Source organism: Tympanuchus pallidicinctus, unplaced genomic scaffold, assembly GCF_026119805.1.
Source record: "Tympanuchus pallidicinctus isolate F22 unplaced genomic scaffold, pur_lepc_1.0 scaffold33, whole genome shotgun sequence".
Classification (NCBI taxonomy): domain Eukaryota; kingdom Metazoa; phylum Chordata; class Aves; order Galliformes; family Phasianidae; genus Tympanuchus; species Tympanuchus pallidicinctus.
In genome coordinates, this window is record NW_026294751.1 from 2,009,747 (window position 1) to 2,025,398 (window position 15,652).

A 15,652-nucleotide genomic window follows, 5' to 3' on the forward strand; every position below is an offset into this window, starting at 1 on the left:
ACAGCTGCTTTCCACACTGCTATCTTGACTCGGCCACTGTGAAAAGCACCAAACATTCACCCCTCTGTGTGCTTTCCCAGCAGCAATCCAAATTGCTCATCCCTTATCTGCAGGCACGCCGCCAGCAGCACTGAGGACTGCCTGCCATCCAAGCCCTACCTTGATGCAGGATTAGTTGAACATGGCTGGAGATTAATGCCTGGCAATCCTTTCAAGCACTCCATGTTATGTCTACCGCAGGAGAGCAAGCACAAATGATTCCTCCAAAGGGTCATGGGACGAAAGCAGCTGCTATGTGAAAGTGGAGGAGCTGCAGCAAACTCCCCACAAAGCTGACGGAGAATAAAAAGCACCGGGAGACAATATTTTGACTGAACAGAACACGGGAAGAGAGACGAATGTGACTTTTATTGTTTATGTACAAATGAGGGAAGTTTGTATTAAAAAGAGAATCTACCCAATGTCAAAAGATAGCAGAGAGCAAGGTGGCTCTGAGCTCCAGCCTCCTCTGCGTCTAAAAGCACTGTGCCAACTTCAGGGGATGGCATTCAAAAGAAAAGTCAGAGAAACTGGATGACTGCTTTGTTCTCTGCTTACCTACAAACCAAACTGAGCTGTTCCACAGAACGAAGAGCCTTCCTCTCTACAGGCATTAAAACAAACCAGAAGCCCATTTATTAACGATGCACTTTGGTTTAAAAAAAACAAAACAAAACCACAAAGAAACAAACAAAACCACAAAGCTACGTCTCAGTAACAAAAGGAACCTAAGTCTTACAGCGTGGATGGGACACAGTGAATCACAGCCCTATTCCAGCAGGAAAGGAAATGCCTCCCCACGGTTTTACAGAGGCAGCACTAAGATCAGCCAATTGAAGGAAGCTCCTGACTGAGCTGGAAGCACAGAATAGCCAGGAATTGAGGACTACTACTACTACACCTTCATCTCCTGTCAGTCAGGGTGTCTACAAATGATGCAAAGACATGTCCAAGGCTTTCTCCCCCTTGAGCTGGTTAGAGTGGATGGCTCCCTTCTGCACACACGTGGCCAGAGAGCTGCCACTGTGCTCGTTCAGATGACTGGAGTTATTCTTGGTGGGGATTCATGTAGGACCGGATCCCAGAATCTTCAGCACTGATGTGTCTAGTAGTCCTGCAGAGACAGAAGATGGGCACGTTAAGACCTTTCTACTTCCACCTCTGCTGGCAGAGCTGGGATTCCTTGCCTTCTCTCATTCTACACGCCATGAGCTGAAGGCAAAAGAGAAAAGAGATTTGTTTTCAGCCCAAACCAGGTGCTTTTATTGGTGCACTTCATGACAGAACAGAAAGATGCAGAACAGCTTTTTTGTTCACGTGCACACGGCTGAAGTGCAACCTTGCTCCGTAATGAGCCCACCTGGGCTTTTTCACTATCAAATCTGGAAGACAACGCTTACACTTCATCCCTACACATTCCCCAAGCACAACAAACAACATCTCCTATCACGGCAGAGGAGGCTTTCCAGGATGAGCAACAAAAACAATGACAGAGCACTGATACTTACAGCTCTCGGCTTTTTGTTTAACTTGAGATCAATCCTGTGGTTGGAAAGATAAGAGAAACGTCCATTTCAATACACGACACAAACAGTAGGTTGCAAAGAACCAGCTACTGAATATGGCACAGGCTACGACAAAGGCTATTCGGTTAATTCAATCCACATTCTCGATTGGGCTGAGCCAAATCACTGTCCCAACATTACAAGAGAACAGCAAAGAGAAGGAGAGTGGATTCTTTGTTCTTTGCCACAATGCATATTCCGTTCCATTCAGGAAAAGAGTTAATAAAAATCACAGGGAAGTTGTGCAGCACAAGGAAATACTGTTACACATGCATGCTCTATGTTCACTGTTAGATGTGTAACTATGCCACAGGTAATTATCCAGACATAGTGGCAAGGGTTATTTACTAGGGACAGAGAGAGGAGTTTAAGATGGCAGGGATTACAGGAGACAGAGGTACGGAGTTGGTTATGGATGTCCAGAAGGAAACAACCAAATCTACACTGATCTCCTTCAGAAGCAAAGCCAGAAGAATCAGTTTTTAAACGACACGTTTAAGTTAAAGAGTTGATCTACTTAAAAAACGGAACAGAGAGGTCAAGGAGAGTGAAGTTAATTTAATTTTGCTGAAGTTATTAAATAAAATGTTACCTCCATCACGCTTTTCTGTTTTTTAAAAAAACTTCCCAGCCTAACCTAATATACATACCTACAATTAAACAGATAAACTATGGGTTAGAAAGGTCTCAAAAGGCACATTGGTGTCTACACACTAACAACACAGCACAAGTACTAATTCAAGTCAAACTTACTCAAAGTCATAATCAAACATGCCAGACGGGCTGAGGGGCAGCATTTGAAAGGAAGAAAGCAATAGAAATTAATACACTAACGAATTAAATAAATTAGTCGATTAGCCACCCTAGCGAGAATACTACAAATAAATAAGTAAATAAACCAATGAAAGCCAGTGTTCAAAACGCCACAAAGTTCCGAAAGGTAACTTGAAGGTTCTTGAACCAGAACGGGGCACAACAACAACAACAACATAAGCACTGCAGGTCTGACAGAGCCCCAGCCCCAGGTGGATGGTGGGGATGGAGGTGTTAGGAGCGGTGTTACGCAGGGAGCGCTGCGTGCTGAGGGCTGCAGAGCTCACAGATCAAAGCACGGATTTGCTCACAGAACCCAACGGGTGGTCAGGAAGCAGCGGCTTTGGCTGGATTACTGAGCAAAGCAAAGCTTGTTCAGGCAGAGGTGGAGACAACCATGAAGCTGCGTGGCCACGCAGGCGCTCGACGCTCCCTCAATGCACACCCCACTCCCCTTGCACCCAAACATCCCTTTGGGAGCTCTCAAGTCCAACCATGGCTTGCTGCATTCCCACCCCACCTGTCAGCACCCAGCACTGATGGCACTGCGCTCTGCCCCAAAGCTCTGCTTGGCGCTTCTCAGCGCTGGGTCTCTAAGAGGAAGGAGGGCTGTTTTCCCCTGAAACACTTTTTAGCCATGAGAATCATCATCTGGGCCTTCTGTGGTCTGAGGGAACAGAGGGTGGTTTCAATAAAACACTGCCACGTGAGCTCCTGCTTTAATTGTCAGGAATTATTACCAGCTATTCACACAAGCTCTGCTCAATCTGAATCCAACTCTCCTCGCTGCCACTGGTGGCACAAGAGTGAGAAAAACTGGAGCTACGTGGAGTCAGTGCACCTTCAGAGCATCCATTCCCAGCACCTCCCAGTCCTTCAGGAACAGGTGAGCAGAACTCAAACGCATGCTGGAAATGAAAGAGCTTCTGAATGAGCTGTGCCATTAAAAAGATTGAGACTGGCTTTTGTTTGGTTCAAACCTTGAAGATCATTTGGGCTCTTCTGCTGAAATTTAGGGGACAGCAGCAGCAATCGTTAGCAGCAATCACAACTTCTAACAGTTTGCATTGCAGACCAACGTAATTACTTTCCACTACCTGGCCTTGTTAAGCATTACACAATATCTGCAAAATCCTTTCTGTACTTGGATGCATCTCTTAGGATGATAAGAATTGCCATACCAGTGCAGACCAGGGCTCCTCATGTCCAATATTCTGTCTCCAACAGTAGCCCGTATCAGCTGCTTCACAGGAAGGCATGCAGAAGAAAGCCCAAAGCCACACAAGCTTCCAGTAGGGCAGTTTCTTCCTAACTCTCATCACTACAGTTTGGGTTATGCAATGGAGCAAAAGAGTTTATATTATTTATGGCATTTGCACTGGCCCCCACTGTCCTGCAGCAGATTGCTTCGTGCTCCATGTAAGTGCTCAGCAGTGCTCTGTAATCTGCTCTCATGCTGTACCTCAGTTGTACAGACTGCTTCTCTGAAGTGGTTTAGAGATGTACTCTGCTACTTCTGGCCTTCCTCCCAACTGTCTGCGGGCTAAAAAACACTTCTGAACTGCTTCTGGTTCCTAGCTCAGGAGGAACCAAAAAGGACATCCAACACTTTGGGATGTGTGCCTGATGAAGGCTGCTGCGGGAAGAAAATCCTGACCTAGCAATTAAAAATGCTAATGACAGAAAACCTAACTAAGAAGAAGCAGTAGTTAATTAGTTTGCAGGCACTGTACCTACCTCGGTGTCTCTCAGACCTTTTCCCAGCAGTCACTGTGACATCTATCGCTGCTATTTAAAACATTTGCAATTGAATGGGAAGGCTCCTCAAAGAGGAACCTCCACCCGGACCCAAAGCCAACCAGCTCAGTAATGATACCTAATGTGCAGGTTACACTGAGCCAGGGAAAGCAGCTCTCGAACTCAATGATTCCCAATTTCTGGGCCTTCAGCCCACTGTGCCTTGAAGGCAAGCCTTAAGGGGTAGAAGTGGTCGCCTAAATTCAATCATAAAGAGTTGAGGAGAGCTGTTTCACGTGAATTTCAGGGCAGTTTAATAACAAAAACTAGTGGTCTGTGTGATAAAGCAACTTGTACAAGCTGTAATCAAATGACCATGGGACATGACAACAGAAAAGGTTTGGAGTAGAAAATGCAGTAAAGATACTGAGAGTCAGCAGCCCCCAAAACACTCTAAGTTGTTTTCCCATCCTCCTTCTCCAGAGAAAGCAGTGACATTCCTATCTTCCTTGGCTCTGTAGAAACCAAGGAACAATCACAGGAGACCAGGACTGTAATCTTCCCCTACTGCAGGGAAGACAGCTTTATTCTGCTTGAAAGAGAAAAGAACCGACGAGGCCTGGTCAAAAACACCACCGTCTCTGAGCTGTGAGTACCCTGTGCTGACTGTTGAGCTGCCTCACATGCCTTCCCCTCCCTGACACAGCAGGAGCACAGGCTGCACACAGCTTCCAAGCAAGTGATGTCACCAAACGACCTGAACACTTTGTTATGCTCACAACTTATCAGCTCCCTTCACATAATTAAGCCCGTTCAACAAGAGCTAACCATTCCCAGTGCGCTACTAGAAGGCTGCTGGTGCCACTGACCTGTGCCGATTTTTGTTCTTCCGTTTTTTGTGGCTGCTGTGGTGGCTCCCAGAAGTGGAGGAAGCGGCTTTTTGGGGTTTCACCCCCTGCACAGATCCATCCAGCTCCTCAGCATCCTCCTGGCTGGGTTCGTTCTCCTGATTGTGGAAGTCTGGAGAGGTGTCGCTTTCCGTCCCGCTGCCCGGTTCACCTGCAATGGGATGAGAAGCAGAGCAGCCCAGTGGTTACGTCCCCACACTTCACATCTCAGGCTGCTCCTGCAAAGAGTCGGGGAGAAGAACTACAGACACTACAGAAACTGAAGTTTCTGGTGCCAAGAACTGGAAACGCAGCACCTGATCAGCACACGGTGAACCCAGAGTTATAGAATCATAGAATCACCAAGGCTGGAAAAGAACCACAGCACCACCCAGCCCAACCATCTACCATCTACAGTTCTCACTAAACCACGTCCCTCAACACAACGTCCAAACGTTCCTTGAACACCTCCAGGGTCGGTGACTCCACCACCTCCCTGGGCAGCCCATTGCAGTGCCTGATCACTCTTTCAGAAGTTATGGCGACAGCAGAAGGAAAGGTCTGCAGCCTCCAGAATTGGAGCTCTCATCTTCTCCCACAGCCACGTGCAACTGATGGAGAGACACAGGCACTGAAATGCATCGCTTCAGTCCTTGTTTCTCCATTCAGAGCAGACAGCAGAGCCCAGTGAAGCGAAGATGGGGCCGAGCTGTGAGGAGAAGTTTAATTCTTCCCAATTCTGCCAACGGAGGGAGAAAGGAAAAGGTGACTTACGCTTCTCAATGAGCTGATCCTGAACTCCAGCTAACGCACTGACCGCCTGGAAAGAAATGGGCAGTTAATGACAGCAGGGATGTTGCTTAACAGATGTCTGTGGGAACTCAGCCCCGTGGGGGTGTCACGGAATCACAGAACGGTCGAAAAGGAGCAATGTGAGCAGGGGGTTGGAAGTCGATGAGATGTGCAGGGTCACAGGGGGGGGAAGGGGGGAGCATCCCTGCAGCACTCACCGCTGCAGAAGTGACCGAGGATTTGCTGAAGAGCCGCTCAGCCTCCTTAAACTTGCGGTTCCTGCGGTCGTTTTTGCTGTTGGAGTTCCTGCAAAGGAGAGAGGAGGATGGAGGAGGACCGGGGATTGGGGGGGTGGATGGGGGGGGGGGGGGGGTTGGAAGGCGGTTGGGGAAGGGAAGGGGAGGTTGGTCCGTACTTCTGGTTGGTGAGGTAACGGTCCCATCCGCGGATGATGTTGCCGTACATCTGCGTGTCCTCCAGGTAGCTGCCTTCGAACGCGTAGATCTGCCGCTCCAGGTTGGCCAGCGTCTCCTGCCGGGCAAAGCGCTGAGCGGGCCGGGCCCCGCCGCACGGCGACGGCCGCGACCGCCGTTCATCGCCGTTCACCGCCCGTCCGCCCCGCCGCCTCCCCGCCCCGCTCCGCGCCCAGCTCACCGCCAGCTCCTGTTTGCGCTTCACCAGCTCGGCCAGCTCCCGCCGGGTATCGGGGATCTGCGGAGGTCCGCCGGCCTTGGCGTGCAGCGCGGCCATGGCGGCTGCGGCCCTGCGCTGAGCGGGCGGGGCTGCGGGGAGGAGCCGGCGGGGGGCAGCGCTGAGCTCCGCGCCGCCCCGATGGGGAAACGGGAACTGCGAGCAGAGCTGAGGGCCGGCGGGGTTCACAGGATGGCCGGGGTTGGAAGGGAGCTCAGGAGTCACGAAGCTCCAAACCCCGCCACACGCAGGGCCACCAACCTCCACATTTCACAGCAGCCCAGGGCCCCATCCAACCCGGCCTTGAACACCTCCAGGGATGGACGGGGCATCACAGCCTCTCTGGGCAGCTGTTCCAGCACCTCACCACTCTCATAGCAAAGAACTTCCCGCTCACATCCAACCTCAATCTGCCCTCCCTCAATTCAAACCATTTCCCCTTGTCCTGCTGTTATCTCCCCTTTCCAAGAGTTGATTCCCCTCCTGTTTCTAGGCTCCCTTTAGGTACTGAAGGCTGCAATGAGGTCACCCTGCAGCCTTCTGTTCTCCAGGCTGAACAAGCCCAGCTCCCTCAGCCTGTCTTCTGCAGCCCCCTGATCATCTTTGTGGCTCCTCTGGACCCTCTCCAACAGCTCCCTGTCTGTCTTACACTGGGGGCTCCAGATCTGGACGCAGTGCTGCAGATGGGGCCTCACAAGGGCAGAGTAGAGAGGGACAATCACCTCCCTGTCCCTGCTGGCCACCCCTCTTCTGATGGAGCCCAGGATCCCATTTCTGAGCTGCAGTAGCACACTGCTGGCTCATGTTCAGCTTTTCATCCATCAGGACCCCCAGGTCCTTCTCTGCAGGGCTGCTCTCAAGGACCGCTTCTTCCAGTCCCTATGGATGCCTGGGATTCCTTGCACTTTGCTGTGTGGAACATCATCAGGTTCACCCAGGTCCACCTTTCCAGCCTGTTGAGGTCCCTCTGAATGGCACCCCTTCCTTCCACCGTGTCAACAGCACCGCTCAGCTTGGTGTCATCAGCAAACTTGCTGAGGTGCACTGGATTTGGGGCTGTGCTTGAAGCAGCGCTCAGATGGAGGCTGCAGCACAAACCAGCAGGCACAGCAAACAAGGCCAACTCCAAGCCCAAGGCTGAACCCCTCTGCCCGCTCAGCAGCCCAAAGGCAGGGCTCTCAGGGCTCCCCGCTGCTCCACAGAACCCATCCAGCTTCAGAACCTGAATAATGAAAAAACTCGCACTGAAACGAAGGCAATCAATGATGAGACCTGAGATCAGATGCTGCGCCGCTCCCAGGCAGAGGCTTATGTTGGTTCTGTCACCACTCGGCGCAGCGCAGTCCCACCGTCAGCAGTCTGTGCTCCCCTGCCAGGCAAACCATCAGCAGTGGTACAGCAAAACAAGAGCTGTGCTGCTGCACCACACGGTAACCCCAGCCTTCCCCCATAGCTGAGGATTGCCGGGGTCACTTTGGTGTTTCCTTCACAGGGACACACGCAGCCCAAGCTGGACGAGATGCACTCACAGCCCTGCAGAGCAGCGAGGCAGCTGCAGCCCTATCACCACCCCAGGGATCACTGAATCCATCCAGTCCTGCTGCTAAAGGATCAATAGTCCAGTAACAAACATCTGCATGAGTTACAACAATCTGCGAGTTCTACAGCTGTTAAACCTCTTAACAGCTGCAACACGTTCCCTCAGGGTCAGCATCTCTCCCACCTTTCCCTTTCAAATGAGTGCATCTATTGCAGAGGACGCAAAGGGGGAAAACGGGACATTAGAAAAACATCACAGCTAAAGGTAAATAGGGCTAAATTTACAAATTCTTTATTTAAAAACCTCTAGAGTGTGTATATATAAAGGAGAGCCTTCTAGTCAAGATCCATCCTGCTTACTACTTGAAAACCTACATCAGCAGCCCATATTTACACCATAAATCCAGTGTGCATACAGCACAGCACGTTTGTATACACAGTGTATGTACACAGCATGTCAGAACAGTGTGTGTGGCCACAGAACAAACACCCAGGCTGAGCAGTCAACAGTGTAGAAAGTCTTATGTTTCCTTTATCAACCATAGGAAGAAGACATCCACAAATAGGCAAGATGCATTTTCTTTCATTGAGTGGAACTGGCTTTGTTTACCTCTTCCTAAAGCGTTGTTTTCTTTTCCAGTAGGGCAGATTGTTACAAACCAATGATAGTTCCTTTTTTTTTTTTTTTTTTTAATATATATAAAGAAAATTTAAATAGTGCAAACCAGTAAAAACATGCCACCACATAACAAGTACAATTACAAACAAAAACATTAAGTTACTCATGGAGCTGACAGAAACAAAGGCCCAAGCTTTAGGAGGAGAAACTCAACATCCATCACAGTTGCAGCATTCTTTGCTGCATTGCATACTGGATGTGCACTGATGTAGACCTCAGCCCTCCCAAACCATATTACTGCAGCCTAAAGCCCCAGGAAGCAGTTCCTTTTATTTGGACTTACCTTGGAACAGCACATCCTGGTGAAATGCCCATTGCTCCGAGTGCTCACAGTGCAAACCAACAACCCAGGACACACAAACACCTGGGGGGGCTTTGCAATATTTCTCTTTAGGTAAATTCTCCTGTCCAGAACTCCTAAATGGCCAAGGAAATTTGGCAAACTCTACCAAACAAGACATGTTACAAAAAAATGCATCGGGTTACACTTTAACTAAGATCTCAGTTCAGTAGCATTCTGAAGGGATTATGACAAAACAGTTAATAAAAATATTTTTAAATACGCTTGCTGCGTTCTACATCATTTTTTCCAGAAGAAGAAAGTCTTTGAACATTTGCTGAACGTTTCCAGCATCAGAACATTCACATCCAGGTGCCTTTTTGCTTGTTAGGATGGGAAGAATGACCTGGATTTCCTGACACGCAGACCTACCAGAGACAAATATTCAGTGGAGTCCCCCGAAATAAACCATGAGAGCCATTCAGCAACAGAAGAAGGACTTTAAGGCAGTGAGAAGCATCAGCGCTTTGATGCTCCAAAGTTTACATCCCAATGCATGTTTTATTGAAAAAAAGATTTCCCTCCCCTGCTCCCCCGTCCCCAATTTCCTTCTCTTCTGTTAACTGTCAGACTCTTCCTCCTTCTCCTCCTCTTCGTCATCGTCCTTTGCGTTGGCCTCAGATTTATCTGAAGATTCGTGGAGGAGAACATACTCCCTGCTGCTGAATCCAAATTTCAGTACGTCCTTCTCCTTCAGTTCGTAGTAACGCTGCGGCTCAATCCTCTGGTTGTTTAGAAAAGTACCATTGCCAGAGCCAAGGTCGATGATATACGGCTTCACTCTGCGGCCAACTGTGCCGTCGGCACGAGTGTGCTCCACAAGCCTGGCAAAACAAGAAAACCCACATCATTCTGATCACAACACAGGGATTTTCCAACCCACCAGCCTCACTGCAGTGCATACTTAACCGTACTTCAAAGATCTGAGCAAGAACAATGAGAGTCATGAGAGATGGGACACGGAAAAGCTCCGATTCTGACAGAACTGCTTCACCCCTAAAACTTCTTATGATGCAACACAGTAATTCCTGAAACAGAACAGATGGCTGCTCCTTAAGAGAGCAACTCTGTCTCCAGAAGCACGCAACCCCTGCTGTTTCCAAAGGAGATCAGCAGTCTTTGTTGTGAAAGACCAAATGAAAAGCTCTCCTTGAAAGGTTTTTTACTGCCAATTCCACCTGCTAATTACTCCAGATACAGATACAGTTCTGTATTTAATCCTGCTGTGGCTTACTAAAGACTATTTCTCTCACTAAAAGGCTGCTTATGGTTAAACGAAAAGGAATTATAGATATTTCTGATTATTGCTATGCTAATATGCTCCAGTCATACCTCAATTCCATTTATCTAAAAACCTCTGAGCAAAATGCACTTTCTAAACTGTGCACATCCACTTTGTTTGATTTTTTTTTGCACACGAGTGACCAAATAACCCCAATCTACCAGATGGATACAGAGCAATACTGACCGGTACTGGAACACAGCGTGCTGCTTGGAGCAGGAGGGATGGTCGATGGGGATATCTGCTATCCTGCGGTGCCTGCCCAGCAGATAAGCACTCTGCCTGTGAATGTACATGACTGGCAGGAACTCATCATTTTTGAAAGGATAAAGGCGCCATCGTTTCTTTGGAATCCGAGCTTCTGGGGGCTCGCTGTACTTGATCACGACGCCTCGGAAAGTGTTGGTATCCTCCAGAAGGGCACCAGACAGTTCAAAGCTCGGTTTTTCTTTGTTTACAGCTTTATCTTTTGGTTTATTATCAGATTGCCTGTGTTCTGGATTCTGGTCGAGACCGCTGCTCTCGTTATTCTGTCGATGCTCTCGTCTTTTCTCATTATAGAACTCCCTCTCCGCTTGCTGCTCACGGATGTTCTGAACATCTCTCTCTCGCTCGTGGCCTCGACCCCCAGGCCTTTCACTTGGATTTTTCCTCCTGTCTGAGTGATCTCTGTGCCTGTCTCTCTCACCGCTTCTGTCTCTCCTGTGTTCCTGCTCTGATGCGTGTCTCTGCTTTCGCTCCTCGTTTCCTCTACGAGGATGGTCATCTCGTTCCTGAGGAAAAGAAAATAAAAGACTTCTAGCAACGGAACTAGAATAAGAATGAAAGAACAGCAGGTTCAGTTTCAAAAGAGATCACAGATCAATATATGAAAAACAGAGACTGGAATATGTGACATGTATATCTAGATAAAGTTATTTCCTTGCAAACTGAACTTGGGCTGAATAACGCAAGACTGAGGGAGAGCAATGCATCATCAACATCAGGAAAAAGGAAGCTTTCAGGGTCAGCCTGCAGAAGTGACAGAGGCTCACTAAAAGGTACAAATAATCGGTTCCTCATAGCACAACATGAAGCAGGGAGCAACGAGATATTACACTCCTAAAGAGATGCTCTACAAGGATCAGAGGGCTTCCAGATCAGAAGCCGGTTCCGTACCTCCGCACGCATCTCACGGCCGCAGCAGGACGCACCCCGGGCCCCGCCGCCACTCTTGTGTGCAGAGCCGAGCGGCGGGCAGCTCACAGAGCCGGGCCTCGCTGCTCCCAACGCCATTTACCTGCTTTACCCTCACAGCCCCGTGATGCGGACTCCGGCTCCGCCTGCCGCGCGGAGATTTGCTCCTCCGGCCGGACTTGCTCTTCCTTTTGGGCGATCTTTAAGACAAGGACACGAAAAGTAAGCGGGGCCCGCGGGCTGCGGGCCGCGGCGCGGGGCCGCCAGGAGGCCTCCTACCTGCTGCTCCTGCCGCGGCTGCCCCGCCGCTCCTCGGCCGGCGGCGATTGGCTGCCACGCGCCGAACGGGAACCGGACCGCCGCGGGCTCCGCTTCTCGGCCTTCACTGCCACCTCCCGCCGCCGCCGCTCCCGTCGCCGTTCGGCTGCGGCCTCCATGGTGCCGCGAGCCGCCACAAACGGAAGTACGCGCCGCTTCCGGCCCGCGCGCAGTCACCCGGAAGTACTTCTCCCAGAGCCGCTGTATAACGCGCCTGCGTAGGCACGCTGCCTTCCGCTCCGCGCATGCGCCTTATGGAAAAAAAACGAGCGGCGCGGTTGCCATAGCGACGGCCGCCGCCATGATCCCGCCGCCGGACTCGCTGCTGCGCTACAACCCGCCGATGCTCGTCAGCCGCCGCACCGAGAAGCGCTCCCCGGAGGTGAGTGGGGCGGGGAGGAGCGGCCTGTGCCGAGCCCGGCCCGCACCCACCGCTCTCTCCCCTCAGGCCCTCCCGCTGAAGGCCATCCCGCAGCCCTCCCCGCCGCCGGGTCCCGTCCCGCCGCCCCGACCTCGCACGGCCGCCGCCGCCGCGTCAGCGAAGGAACCGCAGGAGATTCTGAACGCCATCCTACCGCCCCGGTGAGCCGGTTGGGGATCCGCCGAGCCGTTCCTCGGGGCCGCCCCGCTGAGCTGCTGCTTTTCTGTGCAGGACGTGGGAGGAGGACAACCGGCTGTGGGTGCAGGAGGTTTCCAGCGCTCCCAGCACCCGGCTGGACGTCGTGCAGCTGCAGGAGCAGCTGGACCTGAAGCTGCAACAAAGGCAGGCGAGAGAAACAGGCATCTGCCCCGTGCGAAGGGAGCTGTACTCACAGTGCTTCGGTCAGTGCTCCTGGTATCCACACAGCTGCCTTAAAAGCACAGCCTGGAACAGGCATTGTACACATATATAAAAGATACAGGGGCTTAGCATTGCGTTAGTTATACACAGCAGTTAAGTTAAAACCCTTTGCCACTCCTAGTGTTGCCAGCAAGAGATGGCTGTTTGGTTAAACCGAGTTCTGCTGGAGTGCTGAAAGCTGCATAAAACCATTACAAGTGTGAAGGGTTTTGCTGTTATGTGTTCTTACCTTTCTTGTACCACCCCTCTACTTCATGCCTGTGGTTTTGTTAGGTAGCACTTGATGCTACAGCTGTAATACAGCAAACAAAATTATGACCGTCTCCAGTTACATCGATGCTGCTTTTGTGGTGCAGAGAACAGGGCAAAGACAACTAGCCCTGCACATTGTGCACACCCAGCATTCCCAACTCAATGTAACTCTGTCGCTGTACCTTGTCTTTAAAGATGAGCTGATCCGTGAAACCACAATTAACTGTGCAGAGCGAGGACTGCTGCTGCTTCGAGTCAGGGATGAGATCCAAATGACAATTGCTGCTTACCAGACGTTGTACGAGAGCAGCATTGCCTTTGGCATGCGGAAGGCACTGCAAGCAGAGCAAGGCAAATCTGACATGGAAAAAAGAGTAAGCTGGTTTGTTACCCTTATGCTGTATGGCATGAAGAAAGCTAAGCTATGGGCTTCTGTATCAAAATCAGTTATTTCTGCTTCCACTGGATGGCAGTAAAGTGTATCCAATACTTGCCTTAAAGGCTGCGTTTCATAAATGATCTGCTACTATTCCTGTAGCATTTTAAAGACCGTACAACATAGCATTGTCTCAGCATAGTAGAAAATTGATTAATGGCAAACAAAACATGAGAGATCTGTATTATTTTCCGAGATTGAAGAGCTAGAAGAGGAGAAGAGGGAGCTGGAAAGACTGGTGAGCGAAGAGAAAGCAAAATGTGAAGCTATTGAGAAACGTGAGACTGAAAGGCGACAGATAGAGGAAAAGAAACACACTGAAGAGGTCCAGTTCCTGAAGAGAACCAATCAACAGCTGAAGGTTAGTAAAGAAACGCAGTTCTAATTAGTGATGGTAAAGCCAAGCATTTTGCAATCAAAGATTTAAAAGGAACTAATTTTATCCTTTCAGTTCAATAGGAGTTCCATTTATGATGCATTTGTATTAATGCTTTAAGTTCTCAGTGAAATGGGGAAAAGAGCACAAGTTTTATGCTTTCTTACTACAATTATTTAGCAGCAGACTTGTAGTACAGTGAGAATGCCCTCACACATTCCTGCAACTTCCCATTTCAATGTAAGATAATAGAACTATGGACAACACAAAACCTAGGAAGGGTGAGCACACGTCACTGACATCTCTAGCCTCCAGAAATCTGTTACATCACATTTGAGGTGTAATTACTGTGATGGAGGTAGAAGCATTCTTCCTATTCACTTGTTGCTCGTGGAAAACACGTTATGTCCCATGGTGATCTCGACTGGATTACTGAAATTGTTTTGTATCTGAAAGGAGTAATTCTGTATATGCTACTTTAATGAAAGCAGAGCTTCTGTCAATTACTTTGCTTTCAGAAGGGAAAAAAAAAAGTGTAATCATAACCATAAATGTTTCTGGCTGGAGCTGAAATACTTCCTTTACACCAAGCTGCCCTCCTGATCTTCAGTATTGTTACAGTTTTTCCTTTCTAAACCATTAACAGCCTCAGGCCATCTTGAAGTGTTTTAGGGCACAAAATACAGTAACTGTTGGAGCAAATATGTGCAGGGCTGAAGCCGTGTTTCCTCCTTGAAGTATTTTAACAGCTGTGCGTGTATCACTGTGGTAGTTTATTTTTATGGCAGCTTTAGGAAGAGAGCAATCTGAAAGCCCTGGAAGCCTCACACACTACATGCTTCTTAAGCTCTCTGATCAATCTCTTCACTGGGCGTCAAGTTGTCTCAGGAACTGAAAAACTTGCTGTTCCCAGCTACTTCTGTCCTCCAGTCAGTTTGTGTTCCAAACCCCAGAGAGCCAAATATTTAATTTAGCTAACATAGTCCAGCCTGAAATCGGAGAATTCAGACCACTGTTTCAACAGCTTTTATTTAATTTCCTCCTCAGTGCTTTACATTATAAAATGAGTCTTTCATTGTATGGAGCCAAGGCCAGCTCTTTTCTTCTCAGAAAGCAACAAGTGTGTATGCCAAGAATGAAAAGCTAATTTATAAAACATGTAGTGAGGAATGGAGTAGCTAGGGAAAAACCCCTGCTCTGTTCCTCTTCAGTACCACAGTATCACTCAGCTCTTCTCTTTGAATATCTAACAGACAATTTATCACTGCTCAGCCACACAGTTTTTATTTTCTAGATTAAATCTAATTTGACTGATTCTCCCATTTGCTTTTCAGGCTCAACTTGAAAGCATCATTGCACCAAATAAGTAAATTTTTTGTTGGCCTCCAGGCCAGAAGAACTGTCAAAGTTTGCAATTAATGACAAAGATTTGTCTTCATAAAACAATACTGAACTTTCACTTACCGGTAACTGAAAGCAGTTTAATTGCATTATTTCTCCCTTTTTCTCGTTAAGAATTGAAATTTAAAACCTCAGTAACAACTGTGCCTTCTTCCTGTGCCATCACAGCATTCAGCTCCTTGATATGAACATGGCTGGGTCTTGCTAGTTGGCAATATGCTGGATGATCTTCAAAGCAATAAACTAATAAATGCTTTTCCAGGCAAGCATCTCTAAAGTTTTTACTCTGGAAGTGTACAAAATTAATTCAGAGGCAGTTTATGAAGTGTCTACACTCACGTGTGTCACATTCACTGTTAGGTTTTAGGTAGCTCTTGGACACAAGGCAGTTAGAGCACTTCCTGAGCACGTGCAAGTCAGTGTTATTTATGTACCAAAATCCTTCTCAGCAACCAGCAGCAGTCACCTAAGATGAGCAATACCAAAGCT

The 15,652-nt window shown here is 48.8% G+C and overlaps 3 protein-coding genes across 9 annotated transcripts; 1 reads left to right on the forward strand and 2 right to left on the reverse strand.

Annotated features, from left to right (window-relative positions):
* Positions 1-389: 389 nt before the first annotated feature.
* MEAF6 (MYST/Esa1 associated factor 6) lies at positions 390-6,616 on the reverse strand. Of its 7 annotated transcripts, none has more exons than XR_008210228.1 (8): positions 6,488-6,616; positions 6,249-6,364; positions 6,052-6,139; positions 5,816-5,861; positions 5,024-5,213; positions 2,197-2,254; positions 1,548-1,581; positions 390-1,153 (listed from the first exon to the last, which is right to left on the reverse strand). XR_008210228.1 is itself a non-coding variant. In XM_052698808.1 (8 exons), the coding sequence occupies exons 1-8, from the start codon at positions 6,581-6,583 to the stop codon at positions 1,145-1,147; spliced, it is 609 nt and encodes a 202-aa protein (XP_052554768.1). In that variant the 5' UTR covers positions 6,584-6,616; the 3' UTR covers positions 390-1,144. The 7 variants fall into 7 exon arrangements, 5 of the variants coding, with proteins under 5 accessions (XP_052554768.1, XP_052554771.1, XP_052554766.1 ...); XM_052698808.1 differs by lacking the exon at positions 2,197-2,254 and adding an exon at positions 2,358-2,387; XR_008210227.1 differs by having other exon boundaries at positions 1,122-1,153; positions 2,197-2,387.
* Positions 6,617-8,322: 1,706 nt separating this feature from the next.
* On the reverse strand, positions 8,323-12,028 carry SNIP1 (Smad nuclear interacting protein 1). Its single transcript, XM_052698790.1, has 4 exons — positions 11,819-12,028; positions 11,643-11,739; positions 10,550-11,136; positions 8,323-9,905 (listed from the first exon to the last, which is right to left on the reverse strand). Exons 1-4 carry the CDS (start codon positions 11,974-11,976, stop codon positions 9,641-9,643), a joined length of 1,107 nt encoding a protein of 368 aa, XP_052554750.1. The 5' UTR covers positions 11,977-12,028; the 3' UTR covers positions 8,323-9,640.
* Positions 12,029-12,128: 100 nt separating this feature from the next.
* DNALI1 (dynein axonemal light intermediate chain 1) lies at positions 12,129-15,429 on the forward strand. Its single transcript, XM_052698805.1, has 6 exons — positions 12,129-12,239; positions 12,306-12,439; positions 12,510-12,679; positions 13,146-13,324; positions 13,583-13,747; positions 15,097-15,429. Exons 1-6 carry the CDS (start codon positions 12,159-12,161, stop codon positions 15,130-15,132), a joined length of 765 nt encoding a protein of 254 aa, XP_052554765.1. The 5' UTR covers positions 12,129-12,158; the 3' UTR covers positions 15,133-15,429.
* The last annotated feature ends 223 nt before the right edge of the window (positions 15,430-15,652 follow it).